The sequence below is a fragment of the Triturus cristatus genome, chromosome 9, assembly GCF_964204655.1.
Source record: "Triturus cristatus chromosome 9, aTriCri1.1, whole genome shotgun sequence".
NCBI lineage: Eukaryota > Metazoa > Chordata > Amphibia > Caudata > Salamandridae > Triturus > Triturus cristatus.
The window spans coordinates 63,263,514-63,283,696 of record NC_140592.1 but is presented as its reverse complement, the minus strand read 5'-3'; the positions used below and the strand labels follow the sequence as shown (position 1 = coordinate 63,283,696).

The window sequence follows — 20,183 nt, the reverse complement described above, 5'->3', positions numbered from 1 at the left end:
CCATTTAAATGGCAAGCGATAGACGACAGTCACCTCTGGTATGTGATGCGAGTGCGTGTATGGAGAGTGTATGGGCGTATTGTTGTGAGTGAGTATGGTGTATGCATGGGTTTACTGTTGTGTGTCTGTGTGCGGATTTGCAGTCTATGTATGGAGTGTGGTTTTGGTATTGAGTGTGCATGGAGTATACATGGTTTTGCTGTTGTGAGTCTATGTGTGACATGGTTATTTCTTTGTTGTGGGTCTCTGTATGGTCTGCCCTCTACAGCAAGTACAGTGTGTTTGTGCTTTGGTGAGTATCAAAGGTGCAGGCCGGTGTAATAAACACCACCTCTTTTGCGCACCTCATTCATGTGGAGTGCAGGGGAGGATCAGTCCCGAGAGTCTCCTTGAACAAGTGACTGACTCGTGCAGAGAGTATTTTCAAATGTTCACTGACCTTCAGAGAGACCCACCACTTGGACCGTGCACATAATTATGGACTGGGCACACTACCAGTCCTCCAACAGCAAATGTAAGTACCACTGTTTCCTCACCCTGCCCCATTGGCCACCAGTTTCGTTAAGTTTACTTTGGCTGGTGTTACTTTATTGCACATTGGTCTAGAGTCTAGACTGAATACTGTTGGGGTGGGGGTGGGGCACAGAGCTGAATTTAGCATTATTACATTTTTTCAGTAAATGCGAGTGCCTCCCCACATGCAGTGCACATATTAAAGAGACACAACCAGTGTGGCATACGTTTCTCTGGAGGAAGAACCACAGATGAACAAGAAAGTGAGTAAGTCTCCAAATCAAAGACAACACCTGTGTCCCTACCCTCTGCGAAAGGGTGCATGTGCCCATGCCTCCGGACAAGCACGCTACTACCAGCCTGAACCACTTGCAGAAGCTGCCTACATCTCCTTTACAAGGGCATTCCCACGTGAACGGGGCTCCTTTCCAGACACCGGCTCTTCCACGGCAGGGATCCTCCTGTACACCCTACTGAAGCTTTACTCTCGCAGCACACATTTTACACTTCCTGTTCCTACTCTTTAAAGTTCACTGAGCAGCCCTCCATGAGGCAACAACTCCCAGCTGTAAGGATGGAGTCAGGAACTACATTATTAATGACTTGCAGGCGTGGCCCCCCTGAAGGCTTCCTACAGAGAATCTTAAATTCACTGCCTGAATTTCATTACGAGACAACAGCAGGGTTAGATTCTTGGGGATAATTTATCAGACCGAAGCACAGTGCTGCCTGACTCCTCTGTAGTCATCACAGATTTTTGGGGTGCTTGTAGAGGGTATTAGGTCAGTGTGTTTTGAAAGCAGAGGCAATAAACGGAGGGTAAAGAATGCTGGTTGGGGGGGTGGGTGGGAGGGGCATCACTTGAGTAGAAGCTGCAACGCCAGACAAGTCTTACCCTCTGGCCACCATGTTTGTTCACGTTGTACGTACCTACAAGGTGCACATAGGTCAGAGTCCAGAAGAGCCCCAACGTTTCCCAGCTTTATTTTTTTACTACAGCTTTGGTGCCTGTACACAAGATGGGTCCCTGTCTGCTCAGTCTCCCAGAGGGCAGGGGTCGGTCTGTGGTGGTCATTCCTGCGACCTGTGCCCAAGGAACTCCATTACTCACACAAACAATACTCAAAGGATGCAGTGGGAACGTCAAGCAAGTGCTGCTCATAAAAAGCAAAATGGCTGCCGCATTAAAGAGCCCTTCTAGTGAATGATGTCACAACAGGTTTTAGACCCAAACAAAGAAAGACCGAGAACTGTTGGTTATTGTTGATGACGCCAAATTGGGTAAGAGAACAAGCATTTTTCTTTACACTGGATGCTGACGCGCCCATTAAAAGTGCCCATATCCTATGTGGCGGTCAAACCATGCTGCGTGGGACCAATGCAAAAGGAAACAGCCCATCTGGAGCTGGCATCCAGCTGAGCATCCTTCCCACCATGCACAGCGTTATTTAAATCCCACCAGGCACGTGGACTCGGGCCCCGGGACGCTGGCCTGCCGCAGTCATGACATTTTCAAGCCAATTATGATTCACATAATGAATTTCAGCATCACCATAAATTTCCCTTGATTTGAAATGAATTCCTCTGGTTTAATTAGAGACACTGAATAGAAAATGTATTTGACCTCAACACTGTCCTTTGAATGAAAGCAAACAACTGTCAGGCAACTTCTGAACACGGAGGGCATGTCAAGTGTGCACTAGGAGGATGGGAGAGCGCTGCTTCTGCTGAGGGCGCACACGGGGCGCAGACACGGCCGAGAGCAGCAGAGCCCGGGGCGCAGCCACGGCCGAGAGCAGCAGAGCCCGGGGCGCTGCCACGGCCCAGAGCAGAGCCCGGGGCGCAGCCACGGCCGAGAGCAGCAGAGCCCGGGGCACTCCCACTGCAGAGATCATTGTCCGGGGCGCTGCAGCTGCTGAGGGAATACTAGTTCGCTGGCTGCATTGACAACAGGGAGGGTGCCCCGATAGAGTGGGTGCCCCTGACTGAAGACAGGGCTGGAGCTGCCCCATTCAGCAGGCGGGGGCTTGTGGGGGCGGGCTGCCCCTAACAAAAGACGGAGCGGGGGCATTCCCCGCCCATGAGAGGAGAGGTCACGGCTGCCTCCGCTCCAAACATCAGACGCAGCAGAGGGGCTGCCTCCACCAACAGACCAAGCGGGGGCAGCCGCCACCCCTTAGAGAGCAGGCTGTTGGGAGTGGTTGTATGATTTTTTACAACGCATTCCGTTGTAAAGCATGCGTTTACCACGCATGCGTTACAACGAGAATGCCATTTAGTACGCATAACCTTTACCTCGAAAATGCCTTTAACACGCATGCTTTTACAATGTTTTTCGTTGTTAAACCATGCATGTTAATTGCATTTTCTTGCTAAAGGTTATCTCCGATCTCTTCCCCTTCTCCATATACCGCTCTGATCCCCACCCACAAACCCTTTTTTTTAAATACCCCTCCCTTTAACCCTATTTTACCCCTTCCCTACACAACCCCCTCATCCCTTTTTTTAAATTATAAATACAAATATCCCCTTACCTCTCCAAGTTCTTCTGATGTCAGTTCACACGTCGTAAAGAGGAACCGGAAGTGTCCTTCCGGTTCCTCTAACGACGCCGATTGCCTCCACATCGCGACTTCAACTGGTGAGTTTTTTTTGGGGGGGGCGGGGGGGGGGAGGGTGGTAACCCCCCCCAACCTCCCTTATTTTCTCCCGTTTTTGGGGGGGTGGAGACCCCCCCCAAGCCCCCTTACCTTTACCACACATGCCTTTACTACGTATCTCGTGGTAAAGGTATGCGTGGTAACCACGCATGCGTTGTAATGCATGCGTGGTTACTGTTCTGCGTGGAAACGGCCGCGTTGTAGTGACCGTTTCCCGTTGGGAGTCTGTCTTTGCAGAGTTGGGGGGGGGGACGGGGGACTGTCCTCACCACCGAGAGAGAAACTGGGGTGTCAGTGGCTGCCTCTGTGATGCTGACCACACAAGTGGGGGGTCTGTGCCCACCGCTGAGCGCACACAGGGGTAAGAGTCCGTGTCCACCGTCAAGCGCACATAGGGGAACGGACGGACGGACCAAACAAGGCCACTGCCTCTACTCCGAGTAGACAAACAGCTGTAAGGGCAGACCCCACTGCATTGAATCTCCTGAGAGCAAACAGCAGCCATACTGACCTGTCTCTACCAAAAGCAAACAGGGGACCTGTCTCAATAGATCAACTAAGAGCAGAGAGGTGCGCTGCCTTGCCTGGTATTACCACACCGCCTCTAAGAGTGCAGCACACGCGTCCAAGGTTTGTCCCTGGAGCACGGCCTCGACTGAGAGCAGACTGGGGCGATGTAAGGGCAGAGTCTGCTGCACTCAGTCTACCGAGAGGGGACAGAAGTGCTGCAAGGGCCGTCCCTGCCTCATCTGTTCATAAGAGTCAGGTACTGCAAGATCTGTCCCTGCTTCACTACCACTGAGAGCACAATGATGGGCAGTAAGGGCATAGCATCTTAGACACCATACACCATCCAAGGCCCGTCCCGGTTTCACTACCACGGACTGCACAGTGATGGGCAGAAGGTCTGTCGGTGCTTAGCATCTTCGCACCCATACACCATCCAAGGCCCGTCGATGCTTCACTACCACTGAGAGCACAATGATGGGCATAAAGGGCTTAGCATCGTAGACCCCATACACCATGCAAGGCCCGTCCCTGCTTCACTACCATTGGCTGCACAGTGATGGGCAGAAGGTCTGTCGGTGCTCAGCATCTTAGACCCCATACACCATGCAAGGCCTGTCCTTGCTGCCTCACAGCAGGGAGAGGCGCGACAAAGGTTGCTTCTTCCTCACTACCTTCGACAGCACAGAGGCTCTGCAAGGCCGGTCTGCGCTGCACCAAATATGCTTAGAGTTGACCGACGCGCCACACAAAACTGAACTTGTAATTCAGTGGTCCTGACAGCAGGCTCCTAAAATTTTTTAGGGCCTATGCACTTCTTTTTGTTTTAAAAAATGAAGCACCGCCTGCCATGGCTGTCACTTTTCAAAAGATTGCGAGACAACAGAATGCAATGCGACAGACTACAGGGGGTGTGCAAACATGGCAGACTTTCATAGCAATGGAAATGTCCTCTACTTTGAGGAAACATCAGTTTTGGGGCAGCACCTACTTACTCTATGCACGGTTTACTGATGCAACACGTTAGACCAGGAGTGCCCACACTGAAAGTACCAGCCTTAACAAGGGATGGCAGAGTGACGTCACCAATTCACAGGGTCCTGCTTGCCGCGACAACCCAATCAAACCTCACGACTCAAGACAAGTTGAATGCCTGGAGCCACAAAGCAAAGATCAATGATCCATGGAAGGCCCTGGTGATTGTAAAGATCCCAGTAAAGCCACATTTCAGTTACTGCAGTCACCTTTTTTTTACTCTGCATAACTTTTTACACCACCTAATTGACTCTTCTGGCCTTTTATAAAATATATTTTGAGTACTCTGAATATTCTGCTTCTCAAGGTTGCAAGTTGAATGGGGAAGACCTATTTCACCTAATTTAGCAGTGTCCAGTGAGCAGGACATTCAGTGAGGACATTGGGACAGGATTCCAAAGTGTTGATGGTGTTGGTCAAATGGTTGCTAAGGAACCAAAGGCATATAGGACAGGTGCTCTCGCACCAAAGGGAGGAGACACCAGGCATTAGCTTTCTCTAGGTTTGCTATCGTATTCCAAAACACGAACACCAATGGGCCAATCCTAAACAGGCACGCGGGCTCAAAGACGCACAAGAGTGGTTAATAGTGGTGGATATCCACTGATGAGGAGAAACTGATAGAAGATTGTAATGACCGGAGAGAGGTAGTTCGTTCACTGCTGTGTCCCCCAGACAGGAGACTACCCAAGACATATTAGGACATTAAACGCCCAATGTTGTACTAGGTTAGATGGTCATTGAATCTGCTGTTCTCCAATGCGTCTGAGGTTCGGTAACGGAGTCCTTCTTAACACTGCGTCCAGGGACCTTGGGATTTTATTGGGATGCTTCTACACTCACGTAAGTGAAAGATAGCTGGGTACCCGCAATTATGTCACTTCCTCCTACAAACTCTTGTTGTATCCATTCAATAAGTAGATTTAAAAAGTATAAGCATGGGACCTATGGGTCACACTTACACGCCTGTTTTGCAACACTTTATTTATGTGTTTTTATATAGCACAGACATTACCCAAAAGGGTCACAGTGCTTTACAATATAGTGAAGAACGTTACATGAGAAATTCAGAGGTGCAGGGTAGTAGGAGACAATACGTATAGCCACTACAGCTACTCATGCTGAGTTACATATTTACAAATTACATTTTCATTACAGATTATATAGTTAGAAAAGTTAAAGCGATTAAGGTTACACTGATCCATATTACATACTTCCAGTCAAAGCTGAAAGTTCTTCATAGCTCTTAAAGGTTTCATTTAACAGTCAGGCTCACAGACTGAATTTGATGCCGTATGCCTCATGGGGGAGCTTTGCTCTCCACTTTGGCAGAGAAATACAGACCCAGGAGTATTTCCATCCAAAGCTCATCTGCAGCCCTCCTGTTGTTACGGACACCAGTCCGTAGTAAGCGAAGTGGAAATCTGTGTAGCACATTCACAGCTACACAGGTTGGCAGGCGTTTTACAAGAGGGCCAGACAAACAGTCCTGAGCATTTAGGGAGCGCAACCCACTCCGCCCCCTGCTGCGGCCCGCCCCGCCCCTGACTACAATAGGAAAAATACAATGATAATAACGTTACGTTACTTTCATTGTATTTTTCCTTTTGAGCAGTGGGGCGACGCCCCTCAGCCTTTGCTGATGAGCCGCCACTGATGTCAATTAGGTAGATGAGGACCTTATAACTTCAAGATGCAGCAGGGTTGCACCTCTAGGGGCCATCGAGTGAATTATGTCGCAATACTTCTCAAAATCCAGCTGACATCAAAGCAACATACTAGATTGCCTATTATGATGCAGGACTAGCTAAAGAGAAGAAACAGTTACTACCCTTAGATGGCCTGTTTAATGTATACTTGAGAGGAAGCCAACTGAGTACGCCATTTTGGGAACAACTGGTTAGATTTCTACGCTCCCACAACTAGCCACCAGTAAAATGGAGATTGGCTTTCAATGTGGCTAGCTAGGGTCGAATAGTAAGATCAAAGGGGCGTCGCTATCATGGGCTTTTGGTGGGAAAACGAAGTCTGAGGCAGCGATCAAGGGACAAAGCTTCAAAAGGAAAAATTAGTGGCCCCTTATGGGATATACATTATTAGAATGGCTCTGGAGACACTGCCCTCAAGATTTGGAGGGGGATGTGCCTCACCGAAGGCCATATTTAGCAAATCGTATTCACGAGGACTTTGTCCAGATGTAGAAAGTTGAATTCACCTAATGTGGTTGTCTACCATTATTGCAAGCCGAGTGATCGAAATTACATTTCCCCTTGATCGACTATGCAAACGACCACACCCACAAACCCCACAGCACCTAATGAAGAACATATCCGCGTGCCACCTGGACTGAATTATCTCCTACACACACATCCCCTGGGTTTCCCGCTCTCACCAGGGCCAGAACCAAAGAGGAAGCATTTCAGAATACCTGGCAAGGTCCAAGCCCACCAAAGTAACACCAACTGAGCACGTGCAGCAGAGCCCTCCTTTGCCAAGAAAGTGCCATGGGTGACCCAAATGTGGCGTTCAACATTTTTTCCCTCTCTGTTCTCTTTTGTCTCTCTTCTAAGCGCTATAAATATAAGTAGTTATTTAGGGGGGGAGCAATATCATTTATGCAACGCATGGAGATTAACAGGCACCGGTGGCCAGGAATAAAAATAAATGAATAAAATACATTTTTTAGGCAAGGTCAGTGTACCCCGCTGAAATTAGGCACCCTGGGCCTTTGCCTTGCCGTCTTGGACCACAAATTTGTACTCAGCTGGTATCGAGTTATTGAAGAACAAAGCTTTTTCCACCAAAGTTACTGTTCTTAAAATCACTTTTATGTTACCCACGCCTAAACGCCCACACAACCAATGTGTGGACTCTTTTCCATAGTGCAAGCAAGCAGAAACCATGGCAGTACTGTGGCCAAGCGGCCTTCACTCACCGTATCTGCTGAGGGATTTGGTAAAGGTGGAGGAGTTGGAGATATTATATGCAGAGTTTTGTTTGGGTACCAGCGCCACGGAAGACCCATCCGCCACCTGAAAACAAAAGGGCACACAGCATGAGAATACAACAGAGAGCATGGTACACCACCATACAAGAAGCTGTCCCCGGCCCCATCATGATGGCTCAGAGGCAGCCCTGGTCCACAGAGTAGCCAAGGAGACGAGACACTTCATCACTCTGCAGCGCTCTCAAGGTGTCCTATGTTAGGTGTGAGGAGTTTATCCAATTCTGGTGTCGCTCTAAAGATTCTGGTGCTTGTACTTTTGATTTGCCCCATTTTCAACGCGGAATCAGACATCCATCATATCACGATACAAACAGGACTGGGTGAGCTTCCCGCACCCGACATGTTTTGGCTTGAGTTCTCTGCATAGCTGATTAACACAGCTACAGAAAGGCCAGATTTAGCATTTCATATATGAACCCTCAGCAAATGTTGCCCTCACGCCTCAAAGACTGCACAGGTCCTTCTATACCCATCTAACCTGACCTCTTGTAAACTTACTCTCACAACCTGTAAAGCACTCCGATACCCTTGAATCTAGCTAGGGCTATACAAGACTCAAAAATAAACTTGTATTATGCACGTGTAACATACCTGTTCCTTGGTCAGGCATCCTCTAGACTTTGACCAACATCCAATGACTAAAAAGACCAGTACCAAACTAGAACCTTACAGCCTCCTTAACTTACCCACTAGGGCATGTGTAGGAGGCGCTCTGTAGGCTTTTAACACTGATCACTGCCCCTATGCTGACACCGAGACAGCTGTACAAGATCCTGACTGTGATCCCCAGCACAGCGGCAACAGTTGGACCTCTGATGCGGTGGGGGCTACACTGTGCTCAAACAAGACCACACGGGAGGTGGATACCCACAGCCTGATCACTGAACTTACCCTAAGGCAGCCTAATGGTCAGTAACTATGACCAACACTACTCCATTTATGCAGCTCATTGCGTGCTGTTTCCAATCAATTTCTTGGCAAACATTTGCGCAAACGAGCATCTCTGTGCGTATTATTGGTTTTAGGATTGTTGGCAGGCAACGTTCTTGGGCGTTAATATTTTCACATCTGTGATCCTTGAGAGATGCTTAAGCCAACTTCCCAGGAAAGTTTCACAACACCTGACTAAGGCCAAGGGAGGCCGATAACCTCGGCAACGCTGCAATGGCGGAGCCACCGGGAGAAGTCTGCTTGTCGTGGTCACCAGGCAGATTGCGCCGCACCCTCCGTGCCCACCCAAAAAGAGCTTCCTCACCTGATAGTGGGCTAGGGTGTTGAGTCGTTTCCAGTCGTTGTCTATCTTGGTGGTAACATCTTCATCCTGCAGTATGATCCGTGCCATCCTCCCCTGTCGCCACTCTGTTGGCGATGCAGAACAAGAGAGAGAAAGCAACAGGTTACAAGTTGGAACACCGAGGCCAGCTCTAGATCCCCCAAAACCAGTGACTGACTGCTGAAGCTATACTGACACAGGATCTGGCTACATAAGAGCCCGCCTTGAGGCCACACCACATAATAAAAGTCTCAAAAAATACTCTATTTGGACAATATTAAGCTGGAATCAGAAGTGTACCTGACTGCCCAAAATTTGAATCTGTTCTCTCCTCCAAAAGAGTTAGGATTACGGTAGCAAAAAGACTGCATGTGGAGGAAATCAAGTTAACTCAAGGTAATTTGAACATATTAAGTGAATCTTGGCATGAGGCTGTGGTCGATTAAACCCACTCTGAAACCACAACATACATGAACCACAAAATTCCAACATTTAAAGATACATAAATACGAGCACAGGATCACAACAAACTGTAGTCACATGAAGGGGGGGGGGGGGCTCTAGATCATCAGACAGCAAAGCAACATGAAAAAGACAGGTTCGGACAACTCCAGGGCAGATGCTCTGAACCACAGCGCATGGTTGGTGGTCAGGGCTGAACGGCAGCGCAAGTGTCTGAACTTCAACGCAAAAGCAAAATTCTCAAATAATTCATGTAGAAATTGGATTTGAGGACCCCAAAGTAGATATGCTGGTAGTTGTAACTCATTAGTGAGCATGGAGAATGTGTGCTAGGAACAAGGTTGCTGGCTCAAGGTTAACAATTCGGTTAAAAGCAAGAGCGAGCAGCGCAGCTTGCCGTAATAAGCATGCTGGCCTCGACAGATAGTTCCCTGTAGTAAAAGGAGGCGTTGCACCAAGAAGATCCATCACATCGGCTGCCAGGGCTTGCATACCATGTGCTCCACCACATAAAGGCTCTGCCATCTCACCTAGGTCCATGTCGCTGGCTTTCGGTCGCTGCGAATACGGCACGCCTTTGTAGACCGCGTCCAAGAGCTTCTCCTTCACCTGCGTGATGGTGTCACAGTTCAGCACCTTGACTGGGATCTCCTGCCCGTTCTCATTTTCCGGGTTCACACAATTCAATGTCTGTTGGGGAAAGAAAGACATGAAGTTGAATAGTCTCCTTTACTTACCATCAAAATCTCAGTAGACCAACCACACTACACAAGGTGCAGAAATACAATCACTGCTACCTACCCTTCCGAGTATAGCATACGTTCACAGACTGCCCACTGCTAATATTTAATGCGATAAAGGTATCTTCCCACATACAGAGTGAATTATGGAGTGGGAGACGTTCTAGGCTCCTCAAGGAACGTGGACAGTTGGCACGGTCGGGGATAGGTGTGGAGTGGTCCACTTGCCCTGGGATCAGAAGTAGGGTTGGTAGGTGGACAAAGGTAGGTTGGAGTTTAAATATTTGCTGAGTCTAGTATGGTGGCGTCTCGGTTGCAGTTAAGATGCAAACTAAAGAAGACATTTCAGTTCCAAATGTTATACAGCAGTAGTGGATAATTCGTTTCCTTCTACTTTGTCAATGGAGTTCACGCATGCTGCCACAATGTTCTGAAAGAAAAGTTTCTTAGATTTGGAATCATTTGAAGTGTCAGAAGACAGAGTAGCACACATTTAACAATGGTTTTTCCACCGTGAACAGCATCAGCTTGGAATGACGCATCGAAGTTGTTTTTGTAAGTACTGGTCACGTTTTTTAGTTAGGCAGAGTACAGAGGGCTGGACTAGTTTTAGGGTAGACAGTGAATGACCAAGGAAGTTGGTCATTCGTTGCCTCGGGAGGAGTAGTAGGAGTAGGGGAGACTAGTGGATCATGAATGGTGAATGTAGGCAAGTCCTGTAAGAGAACAACCACCAGAATGTATACGATAGGACAGCATGGACCGGTAAACCCAGAAAGTCAATTAGGACTAGTAGATTCAAGACATGGAAGTATAGACTGATGAGTGGATTCAACATAGAGGGGGCCGCACATCTAAACTAGAGCCCCATGCATCACGGGTGCTGCGAAGTGGATGCTGGGAAAAGGCTGGCATTTTAAAATACATTTAAATAAGTATTCAGAGGGGCAGGGAGGTCTTGGGCTCAGAGGGTGTATATATTTTTTAAGATAGGGGTACAAAGTCTGATGCATCAATTTTCTGGTCGCGGTAGTTTATTTAAGATGAGATATCGCCAAGTGTAACTAATGATTTCGAAACAGCATCACAAAAGTTGACTTTTACACACAATGCTTAGGTCTCTCACAGGTTGTCCCATCTCACCAAACGAACTACTTACATCAGGATAACAAGGCCAAACATACACATGGAATACAAAGATATAGATCTGGGACGAATGGCAGAATAAAAGGTATTCTGCATTATAAACACTGCAGAATTGTTTATGTGGGGTTTTCAGAGCCATACAGCTGTGCTTGTTCTCCAGTAGGAGAATATACTAAAATGGACTTAATCTGGTATGTTATATAAACCTTCTAAATTATGACATCATCTTTAAAGGCTATCAAGAATACCTCAGTCTGGATTTACGCCAGAAGGACATCACTGCCTGCTAAACAAGGCTTTGACCTTGGTACCCAAAGAGAAGTTTTTGGGGAGGAAAAGGCTTTCCATACACAAGGAGACATTGAAACTAATTAACCAGATGCTGAAAACCGCTTTAATTAGTTGTCATTTCGATGTATGCGTTTGATATTTTACTCGTCCTACAGCACAGAGCGTGATATAAGCAATGTCGAAAATTTTCAGCACTGATCCATACTATCTTGATGTCGTTCATTTTCATAGAGGATCACATGGTGTTCAACATCCACACTGATAGCATCTACCCCGTTCGTTTTGCCGTGGAGATACCCACGAGTCAATTATCCCATTCGACTTGTCAGCAAAAGACAATTTTACAATAGTTTGCCGTTGCGGCATCAGTCTTGGAAAATATACATTTTTCCTGCTAGAGCTGGAAGGAAATTATGATGAGGAACTACTACTGCCATAGCTTTGAGCTGGTTAATGTGCAGTGCCACATACTGTGGAGAAGATAGTCCAACAGAGGAATTTATCCAGTGTGAGTATTTAAGAGAAGGAGAGATGCAGATCTATCCAAGCAGCGCCCCAGGAAGACTTAATACCCTTTAAGAGTGAAAGCGGTATGCCCTTTGTTGGATACAGGCAAGATTTGGGTTTGACAAACACCGCTCCCAAGAGCCTAAACCAAGAGGAAGAATTAAGAGGTGATCAGCGTTCATAAAAATGGTGGGCTGTGAGTTTAATCACACGCTCGCTTTGCGCACCTCAGGGCTCCTTTCCATGGCGAGAGCGGCAATCTTTTCAAGGGAAGATATCCCAGTATCATCACTTGGTAGTTGCTGATAACCAACGGAGTGGATTCAAGACAAAGTAAGATGCTGAATTGGTACTAATGGCCTCGAGTGGTATTTCTTAGTATTCTTGGGCAGTGTTGTGCCCATTACATTCAGTTCTTTACTAGATGGTGTTCACCCTCCAAGTGTTGGTATTCAAGCTTCTCTTCCTTTGTGTGCATTTAGAACGAAGGTCCTGGTCATTATAGAACGTCTAGCAGAAGACATTTTTCTGGGGAGGAAAACACCAAGTAAAAATATGGAGTTAGAAAAAAATTGAGGCACAGAGTCATACAGAAAGTTCTTCACTTCTACCACAATCCAAAAGCCGAGTGTGGGACACAACGGAAGTGGACTTAAGACTCAGGAATATCTCTGTGACCCCAAGCTCTCTTTATCTAACTGAGATGTGCATGGCTTTGTTCGTGCTGGTCACATAGGTTTGCACCACATCTGGCTTGTGGACCCAATATCCTCAAAGCTGCTGGATTTCCAAAGTCTTCGGCACATTAGCTGCTGCTTCTGTGTCTTTCAGCTGTCTGAACCAAGAGGGCGGGAGAGGCAAGCCCATGAAGGGAGTCACTTTGTACTTCAATCCCAAATCCTCAAATGTGTGGAGGGTTTGTCCCTGCCTGCAGAGGCCTACCGTGGATTTAGTGCATGACAGGTATACTTATAAAAAGCACATCAATGTCCTTGCAGCTTTTCATCTTGGTGGAACTCGAGAACATGACCCACGATGTCCCAAAGACTTTGAAGCTAACCTAAAAGGAGAGCCTGCTGAACTTGGGAGGTCTGAATAGCAAAAGGACCCTAGAGCAGGTTTTCCTTTCCAAGTGATAGTTTCACCTCGCTCCCTGTAACACAGGGTGAGTAGGCCCATGTATTGGTGGAGAAGTGGTGCTGAATCTTTACAACGGCATAATCCAGATCGAAGGCTCCGCACCATTCCCGTAGCCTCACAGGCAAGCCGGGGAGGACGGTGAGAAACAGAAAGAGAGGGACCTCATACGAATCAAGGGTACAAAGAGAAAACAGTAGTAGAGCTGAAACCTTCTCGAAACAATCTCTATACAAGGCCTTCACATCAGACCTACAGAGAGGTGGGAACCTCTTGCATGTTGAACATTCCCCATCAGAAGCTGAAGATGCTCAGTGTGCATCCCACGCCCTCTGAGGTTCCTCAGCATAGACACAGGTTCATGGCCCATGTTGGGTTTCCCTTAAGCTGTTTACCGTCAGTAAAATCCTCATACCTTTTGGGGTAGAACAGAAAAACAGTGGCTGGAAGAGAGAGCTCGAATCTCAGCAACAGCAGGCATCGCACATTTAATCAAAAGTAAAGTCAAACAAATAGAAGGCGGCCCCCGGCATTAAAGGTTAATGCAGAACCCTGCTGCTGCAAACTTTTGCCTACAGTGAACCAGTCTTGTGACAATTTAATTGGCGCAATATTTGAAAACCTTCACACTGATATCTGGCTCAATCTAATCAAATTCTCCAAAGCTCATGAATAAAAATTAGCACTACAGATATCCTCCGAGACAACTCCGCGTATTCCAATCCGGTAAAAGTTCCATGACTCTGAAAAGCCCCAGCCAGGTGAAAAAAACACCTTTGTTGTCATACCTACTGGCAAATATCAACTATAATTCAAAATGAAATGAGAACCATGCCATACGAGGTCCAGGAAGAATTGTAAACAAAGGCTGCCCTCAGGACATTCGCGGATTCAAATTCTGCACTTGCATTTGCCTCTAATACACATTCTCCTTTGCGGAGAAGCATGTACCTACTTTCAAAGACCTGCACGATACCAACCTTAGAGTGGCACAGAGCAGCTTTTTTTCCTGCAACTTTCAGGGGCGAGTAGGTCCTGGGAAAAAGCCTCGGAGAAAATGTGTTCCCCAATGGCTAAAAAGTCGTAAGACTTAAGAAAGGTGGCTTGCTCCCCCAAACAAATAAAATTCCCACCAGGTTTAGGGAGGTTATACGCAGGGCCACTGGAATTATGAGACTGATTTTTGCTTAATTAAAGATGTCACATAATCCATCATCTGCCGCATAATCTGCAGTTTTGAACAAAAATAATTTTGTTTCTAGCTCCAATGGTTCAAAAGTTACTGAAAATGCCGCGATGTGTGTTGCCACGCAGTGGAAGGGCCTTTGCAAAGCTGGAGTGTTCACCTTTCTGTTGGTCATTGCTATGTTTGAGTGCTATACTGGTGCTAACGAGGTGCAGCCAATGCCAAGACAGTGTTACCAAGTTTAAACATGACAAAATAATGAAGTACTACTACTACAAAATGTGCAGCATTATGCCGCATAATTTGCCTCTCTCCTGCCGCATAATTTTCTCAACCTTGATGCAAAATTTGCCCCTCTCCTGTCGCATAATTCAAGTGGCCCTGGTTGCGCGGCAGACAGAACATTCATTTGCTTCTTCGTCAGTGCCCATTTTTTATGAAGTCCGGAAAAATAAAGTGAAGTGAGTGGGCAAGAACAAAAATCAGAATACTAGACATTTAAAATAAATACGAAAATTAGAAATATAAAGTCAAAACGTATCCGAAAGTGTAGAAAATTCTAAGATGTCAAAAAGGTATAAAACGGAAAGTACAACTTAATGCCACTGTATGGTCCAAACGGACTCCAACATTATTACTAGGCCCATCTTTCATGGTAGAAAAACAATTCTAAAATGCTGCTGCCTTTTATAGATCTTTAGGTCTTCTGTTGACATCAAAGTTAGTGACTGAATAAAAGACCAAGCTTTTTCAATGCGGTCTCACAGAAAATTCGGAATACACTACACATGCAGGTCCAAAGATGACAACATTCCCTTCATTCGTCTGGTTGTTGTGTCATCCAAAGCAGAGTTGGTGCTAGTTTATGCCTCGGGGTTACCTCTGACCTGTGATGGATGTGAACGCGCAGCAAATTAACTTTACCACAGTTCAGAACATCCACCTAACAACAATGGAGCCCCAAATGGAGAGGACTTCTTAAACAATTGAGCAGTCTTAAAATAGGATTGCCTTAAAATCCATACCATATGGGAATACAAAGTACAAGCACCCAACATATTGTGCATGACTGCACCGCAAAAAAACACGGGATTACTACGTGATGCAGCATTTTTGTTTGGAAATACATCTTTAGATGGGGGAAATCGCAACACAGCGTACCACAGATCCAATGTTCTGACTGATTCCATACCTAAAGTCTACTTATACCTCTTTAGATCAAACGTATCCGACTAGAATATGTAGCATTGTGAACAACCTGTGCGACCGATACTTTGAACCCACCAAGCACTGGCTCAACCAAACGCGGACTGTACTGGAACCGGTAGCCTTTGAGTCCCACCTTAAACAAGAATCCCATCAAAGGACAGTGATTACAAATCGTGGCCAAGCCAAAAATTGGAGGAGAGATATTAAGTCTTTATTCAAAGAACTGAATTTGCTATGTTGGCGAAGCACCTCTTTATGTTATGCCAGACTTAACCTCTTCTGTGCCCATGACGAGATAGTCTCGTCATGGAGCACGGTCGCGCTGTGCCCATGACGAGACTATCTCGTCATGAAACCCGCCCACTAAGGAAACGCCCGGCACAGGAGGGGGAAAGGGCGTGGCACCGAAGGGGTTAAGGTCAAAGGACTCATCCCCGCACCAAACCTTGTGATACTTGATAAGTTTTCCCTCCCTGAAGTTACTGCTTAGAGAAATATTACATCGTGATAAAAATTAAAGGCGGGACTAGCGGTACACTAAATGCTGATACAACTCTTTCACGTTGCCTTCCTCATGGTGCACACAAAACAGTTCCTAGACTCTGATAGACTATTCCATGTGTGTGTTTCACACTTCAACATCATTTTTTATGTCAGTAAGATGCAGGGTTAATATAATATCACGGCAAATCGTGAAACGGCAGCATCAGTTTGTCCCTGAAACATCCACTATGGCCCACTGTTAGAAGAAGGGAGAACAGCAGTGAGAGGTCTAGCCTGGAGCGCAGAATATTTTTCCACGGGTTATGGGAAAATCTTAATCAGAAATCGTTTTTTGTTTTTTCAAACCAGGAATGGTATTTTACATCGTTTGCCCATCACCAACGTGCCAACCCTCCCCAACTCTTTAAGCTTCCATTAAATTTCCCGACCACTGTCATTCTCTTTCCTTATTAAATTAATTTAAGAATCTTTTCCTGCCCAAGGCTGATTTGGGTCCCAATCTTTCAAATTTCTTAAGCGCCATTTTAAAATATATCCATTCTGCATCATCTTATGGTCGATCGCTTTAATCTCAATTTTAAATTTCTTACCATAGCCATCTTAAAATCTTTACGTCTATCTCCCTTCAAATTTCTTCCTTTAGCACTACCTTGAAATCTTCAACATTAAGATTGTATTAAAATTCTTCCCTCTAATGCGATCTTAAAATCTCTTCCTTTACTACAATCCTATTTTTTCCCTTCTTTTCCAATCTTAAATTATTTTCCTTTAGTCCCATCTTAAAATCCTTCATACAAGCCCATCTGAAAGTCTTTACCTCTAGACCATTTTAAAATATATTGCTTAAGCCCCGCCTTAAACTCACCTCCTTTAACACCATAAAATGCTCCTTATTTAAATCCATCTTTAAACCCATTCCTTTGGTGACATGTTTAAGTCCATTTGACCACCCAGCCACTGTGCTCTTGCCCACTTTCCCCTCCACATTCTGTGACCTGCCCATTCTTAAAATACTGGCAGCCATTTTGTTCTCAATGGTTCCTAAACAAAATTAATTACTTAACAGAAATAAATAATTGCTATTTGTGAAAAGGGTCTGAAAATGATCTTGCACCAATAATAGAGCTTAATAAACAGGAGGGGGGACAATGATACACACAGATTTGTTTGATATGCCATTAAGTGTATACCACATATTATACCCTGGATCTTTGTAGCACATAATTAGAATATAATGCGACCGTGAGTGATAGTCCAGATGCAAGTACGGTCCAGATACAAATACGGTCACGGATGCTACAGAGGAGGACTACAAGGAGGCACTGTTGGATGGGCTGCAACATCTCTGCCTTCTTTGATAACATTGTAAATGTATTTGAAGACATTATTGCGGTCTGGTACAAGAGGCGAAAGGAGTACTCCGTGACAATGAAACATTCTTGAACCAATGTACTAAAAATTCAACAGGCCATAAAGTGACATTAACCGGGAAATTAATGTAATTCAATATTAATGTCGCTCACAAATGATGATTTTGCTTCAGTACAATATTATAAATATTTTTATTTGAAGAACACAACCTAAAACGTAAAAAAGAAACCCTACATTGAACTCCAAGCCTTCAATATTTTTTTCCACCAGACTCAATTTAACAGGTGTAGTGAAACGGTCAATGTTGCGGGCCAACCCAAGGAGTTACACCGCAATAAATAAATGTGTTGGAACTAGTGGCACAGGAACCACAATCACAGGAATTGTGAAATATTCAAATTTCTGATTGCTCAGATTAAACAAAATGTGAAATCTGTAGGATTCAGAAGCAAAATTTCCAACTACAAAATCAGAACTCCAATTTGTTAATTGGACATTCCAAATGCTCAGCTTTCACTACAATGCAAACTGCTGACTATCTGCAATTCTAAAAAAAGAATCTTTGTAGTATGGTTAGAGCAATGTCTTACTTTGTGATTAATAGTCAAATTCCAATACACACGCACAAAACTACAACTTTTTGATCCTCAACTAGAAGTATGTGCAACATGGCCATTCACTAAAGTCTCGTCAACCTATCCATGCCAAGTGGGTAAAGCAGAGATGCGCATGCGTACAACCATGAGGCATAAGGCCTAGGCAACTCAGCCGACTTTGGTACACAAAATGGATTGAAGAAACCAGCCACAACAATATCTTCGAAGAGTTCACTCTCAACCAGTCGGGAAAAGGACTAGCTCTAAGTCAACGGGCTCGGTTGTTTAAATTGTGTGCAGGAGCAAAAGGTGCTGCGAAGGAACTTACTTGAGGTGAACGGCAACATGGCTCGTCGCTGAGCGCGACTTCGTCAAGGCAAGGTTTCTTCAATCCATTAAGTGAGCAGGGCAGATTAGTGTTTGGTACGACAGATAGGGAGAGAAAGAAAGAGAGAGAGACACAAATGAAAAACACACTGCTCTCTGCTTAAGCACCTCAGCACTTTAAACACTTTGTTTAAAAAGCTGCACTTAGCGGCCCTGATTAAGGTATCAAGCCCTCCTCTTGTGAGGCTCTCTTGCACTAACCAGCATTTTGTAGTCAATTTGCTGCCGGATCAGCTTGTCTTCGCTGAGGGAGTAGCGGGCCTCGCCGGTAATGGCGTCGATGGGTCCCTTTTCCATCTGCTGCTTAATGGCACAGTACAGCATGAACAGCGGCTCGCCGGCACACTCCTGGTGAAAGAGTAAGTAGTAACAGGTCAATTGGAGTCAAAGTTTTGTGTGTTAGCAGATCCAAAGAATACAGCAAAAGTCAATGCTCATTCATAACCACACATCACAAAATGCAACAAAATTACACTATCAAATTCTGAATTGAAGAAATGAGCCTGCAGAAGCAGGAACACAGAGGTCAACTGCAAGTATAGCCAAGGCTAATTTATTCTGCACATCTGCCTACACCTCTGGCAGACAACACAACAGTATAGTGGCAAATCAGTGACTTCGGTAGCAGTTCACAAGCTGGATGCAATGTGGTAGACTGATAAAAATAAGCAGAGGCAGATAAGGTTTGTTTGGGGGTATGCAGTCTACATTTTATATCCAGCACTCAACTCTTTACTCGTGTCTCCCGCCCAACCCCATGTCAGCATAAAGAATCTAAAGATGGCAGACATGGACTGAGGGATTATGGGCCTGCAGTCTGTGTCATAGTGCAAAACATTAGCTCTGCGTATGAGAAACGTCCACAAATGTTTTGAAGAAGTTTTCTGGAGCTAACCAGTAAATGGTGGAAATGCATGTGAATCTAGAATAGATTCACACTGCAAAATGTATTTCTTGGTCACCTCAACAGCTGCTCTGAAAATGGATCCGCATGCGGAGTCTACAGTTGAAACAAGCCACTGAAGTCTAATACTCTCAGCAAGAAACATTTATTTATCAACGGTCTTTGGACTTTGCCTTATTTTTCCACCACACACATCCCTCGCCACATGTTGAATTCAGTCTTCTAAGTACCGATAAACTTAAAGCATATAATCACCTTGGATTTCTTTCAAAAACCATTCACCACTCAACACATCTCCACGAGCGCGCCAAATACCGATGACCGAGTAATAAACGCTTTAAAAAAGTACAAATGGTCTCCAAATCGGACTCTTGATGCACTTAATTTTGGAAGTATTGTTCAAACACAAAAACTTATTAAAAAAAAAAATTGCAGCACCAGTTAAATAAGTTTGACGCTGGTTAAGTCAGGGGGGCCCAAGACAGGTCCAGGTGGGCTGGATGCCTGCTAGAGTTCAAAATATCCATATAAGATTCATTTACAATATAGGATTCTACATTGCACTTTAGTCAATGGTTATCCTAGAAATCTGCCCCTCTATCTTGGACAGCACAGATTTTTATGCAGAAATACGGCCATGAGCCGATGAGAATATGGTCAGGGCTGTTATGACTGGCCATGTTATAACTAGGGAGGCAAGTAGAAAAATAACATTGCTAGCCATTTTGAAGGTGAGTACTTTGGGGGG

General features: G+C 45.4%; 1 protein-coding gene across 2 annotated transcripts in view; it reads right to left on the bottom strand.

The window, feature by feature from the left end:
* The window catches only part of PLXNA1 (plexin A1), a 507,337-nt gene that overhangs the window by 16,187 nt on the left and 470,967 nt on the right, over positions 1–20,183 (bottom strand). Inside the window, exons 23-27 of one of the 2 annotated variants that reach the window (XM_085624414.1) lie at positions 18,733–18,879; positions 18,473–18,529; positions 9,988–10,147; positions 8,978–9,081; positions 7,651–7,747 (exon numbers count right to left, since the gene is read on the bottom strand). In XM_085624414.1, the coding sequence (XP_085480540.1) occupies positions 7,651–7,747; positions 8,978–9,081; positions 9,988–10,147; positions 18,473–18,529; positions 18,733–18,879 (565 nt within the window). The remainder of the gene's footprint in view (positions 1–7,650; positions 7,748–8,977; positions 9,082–9,987; positions 10,148–18,472; positions 18,530–18,732; positions 18,880–20,183) is intronic. The other variant, XM_085624415.1, reaches the window with a different exon arrangement.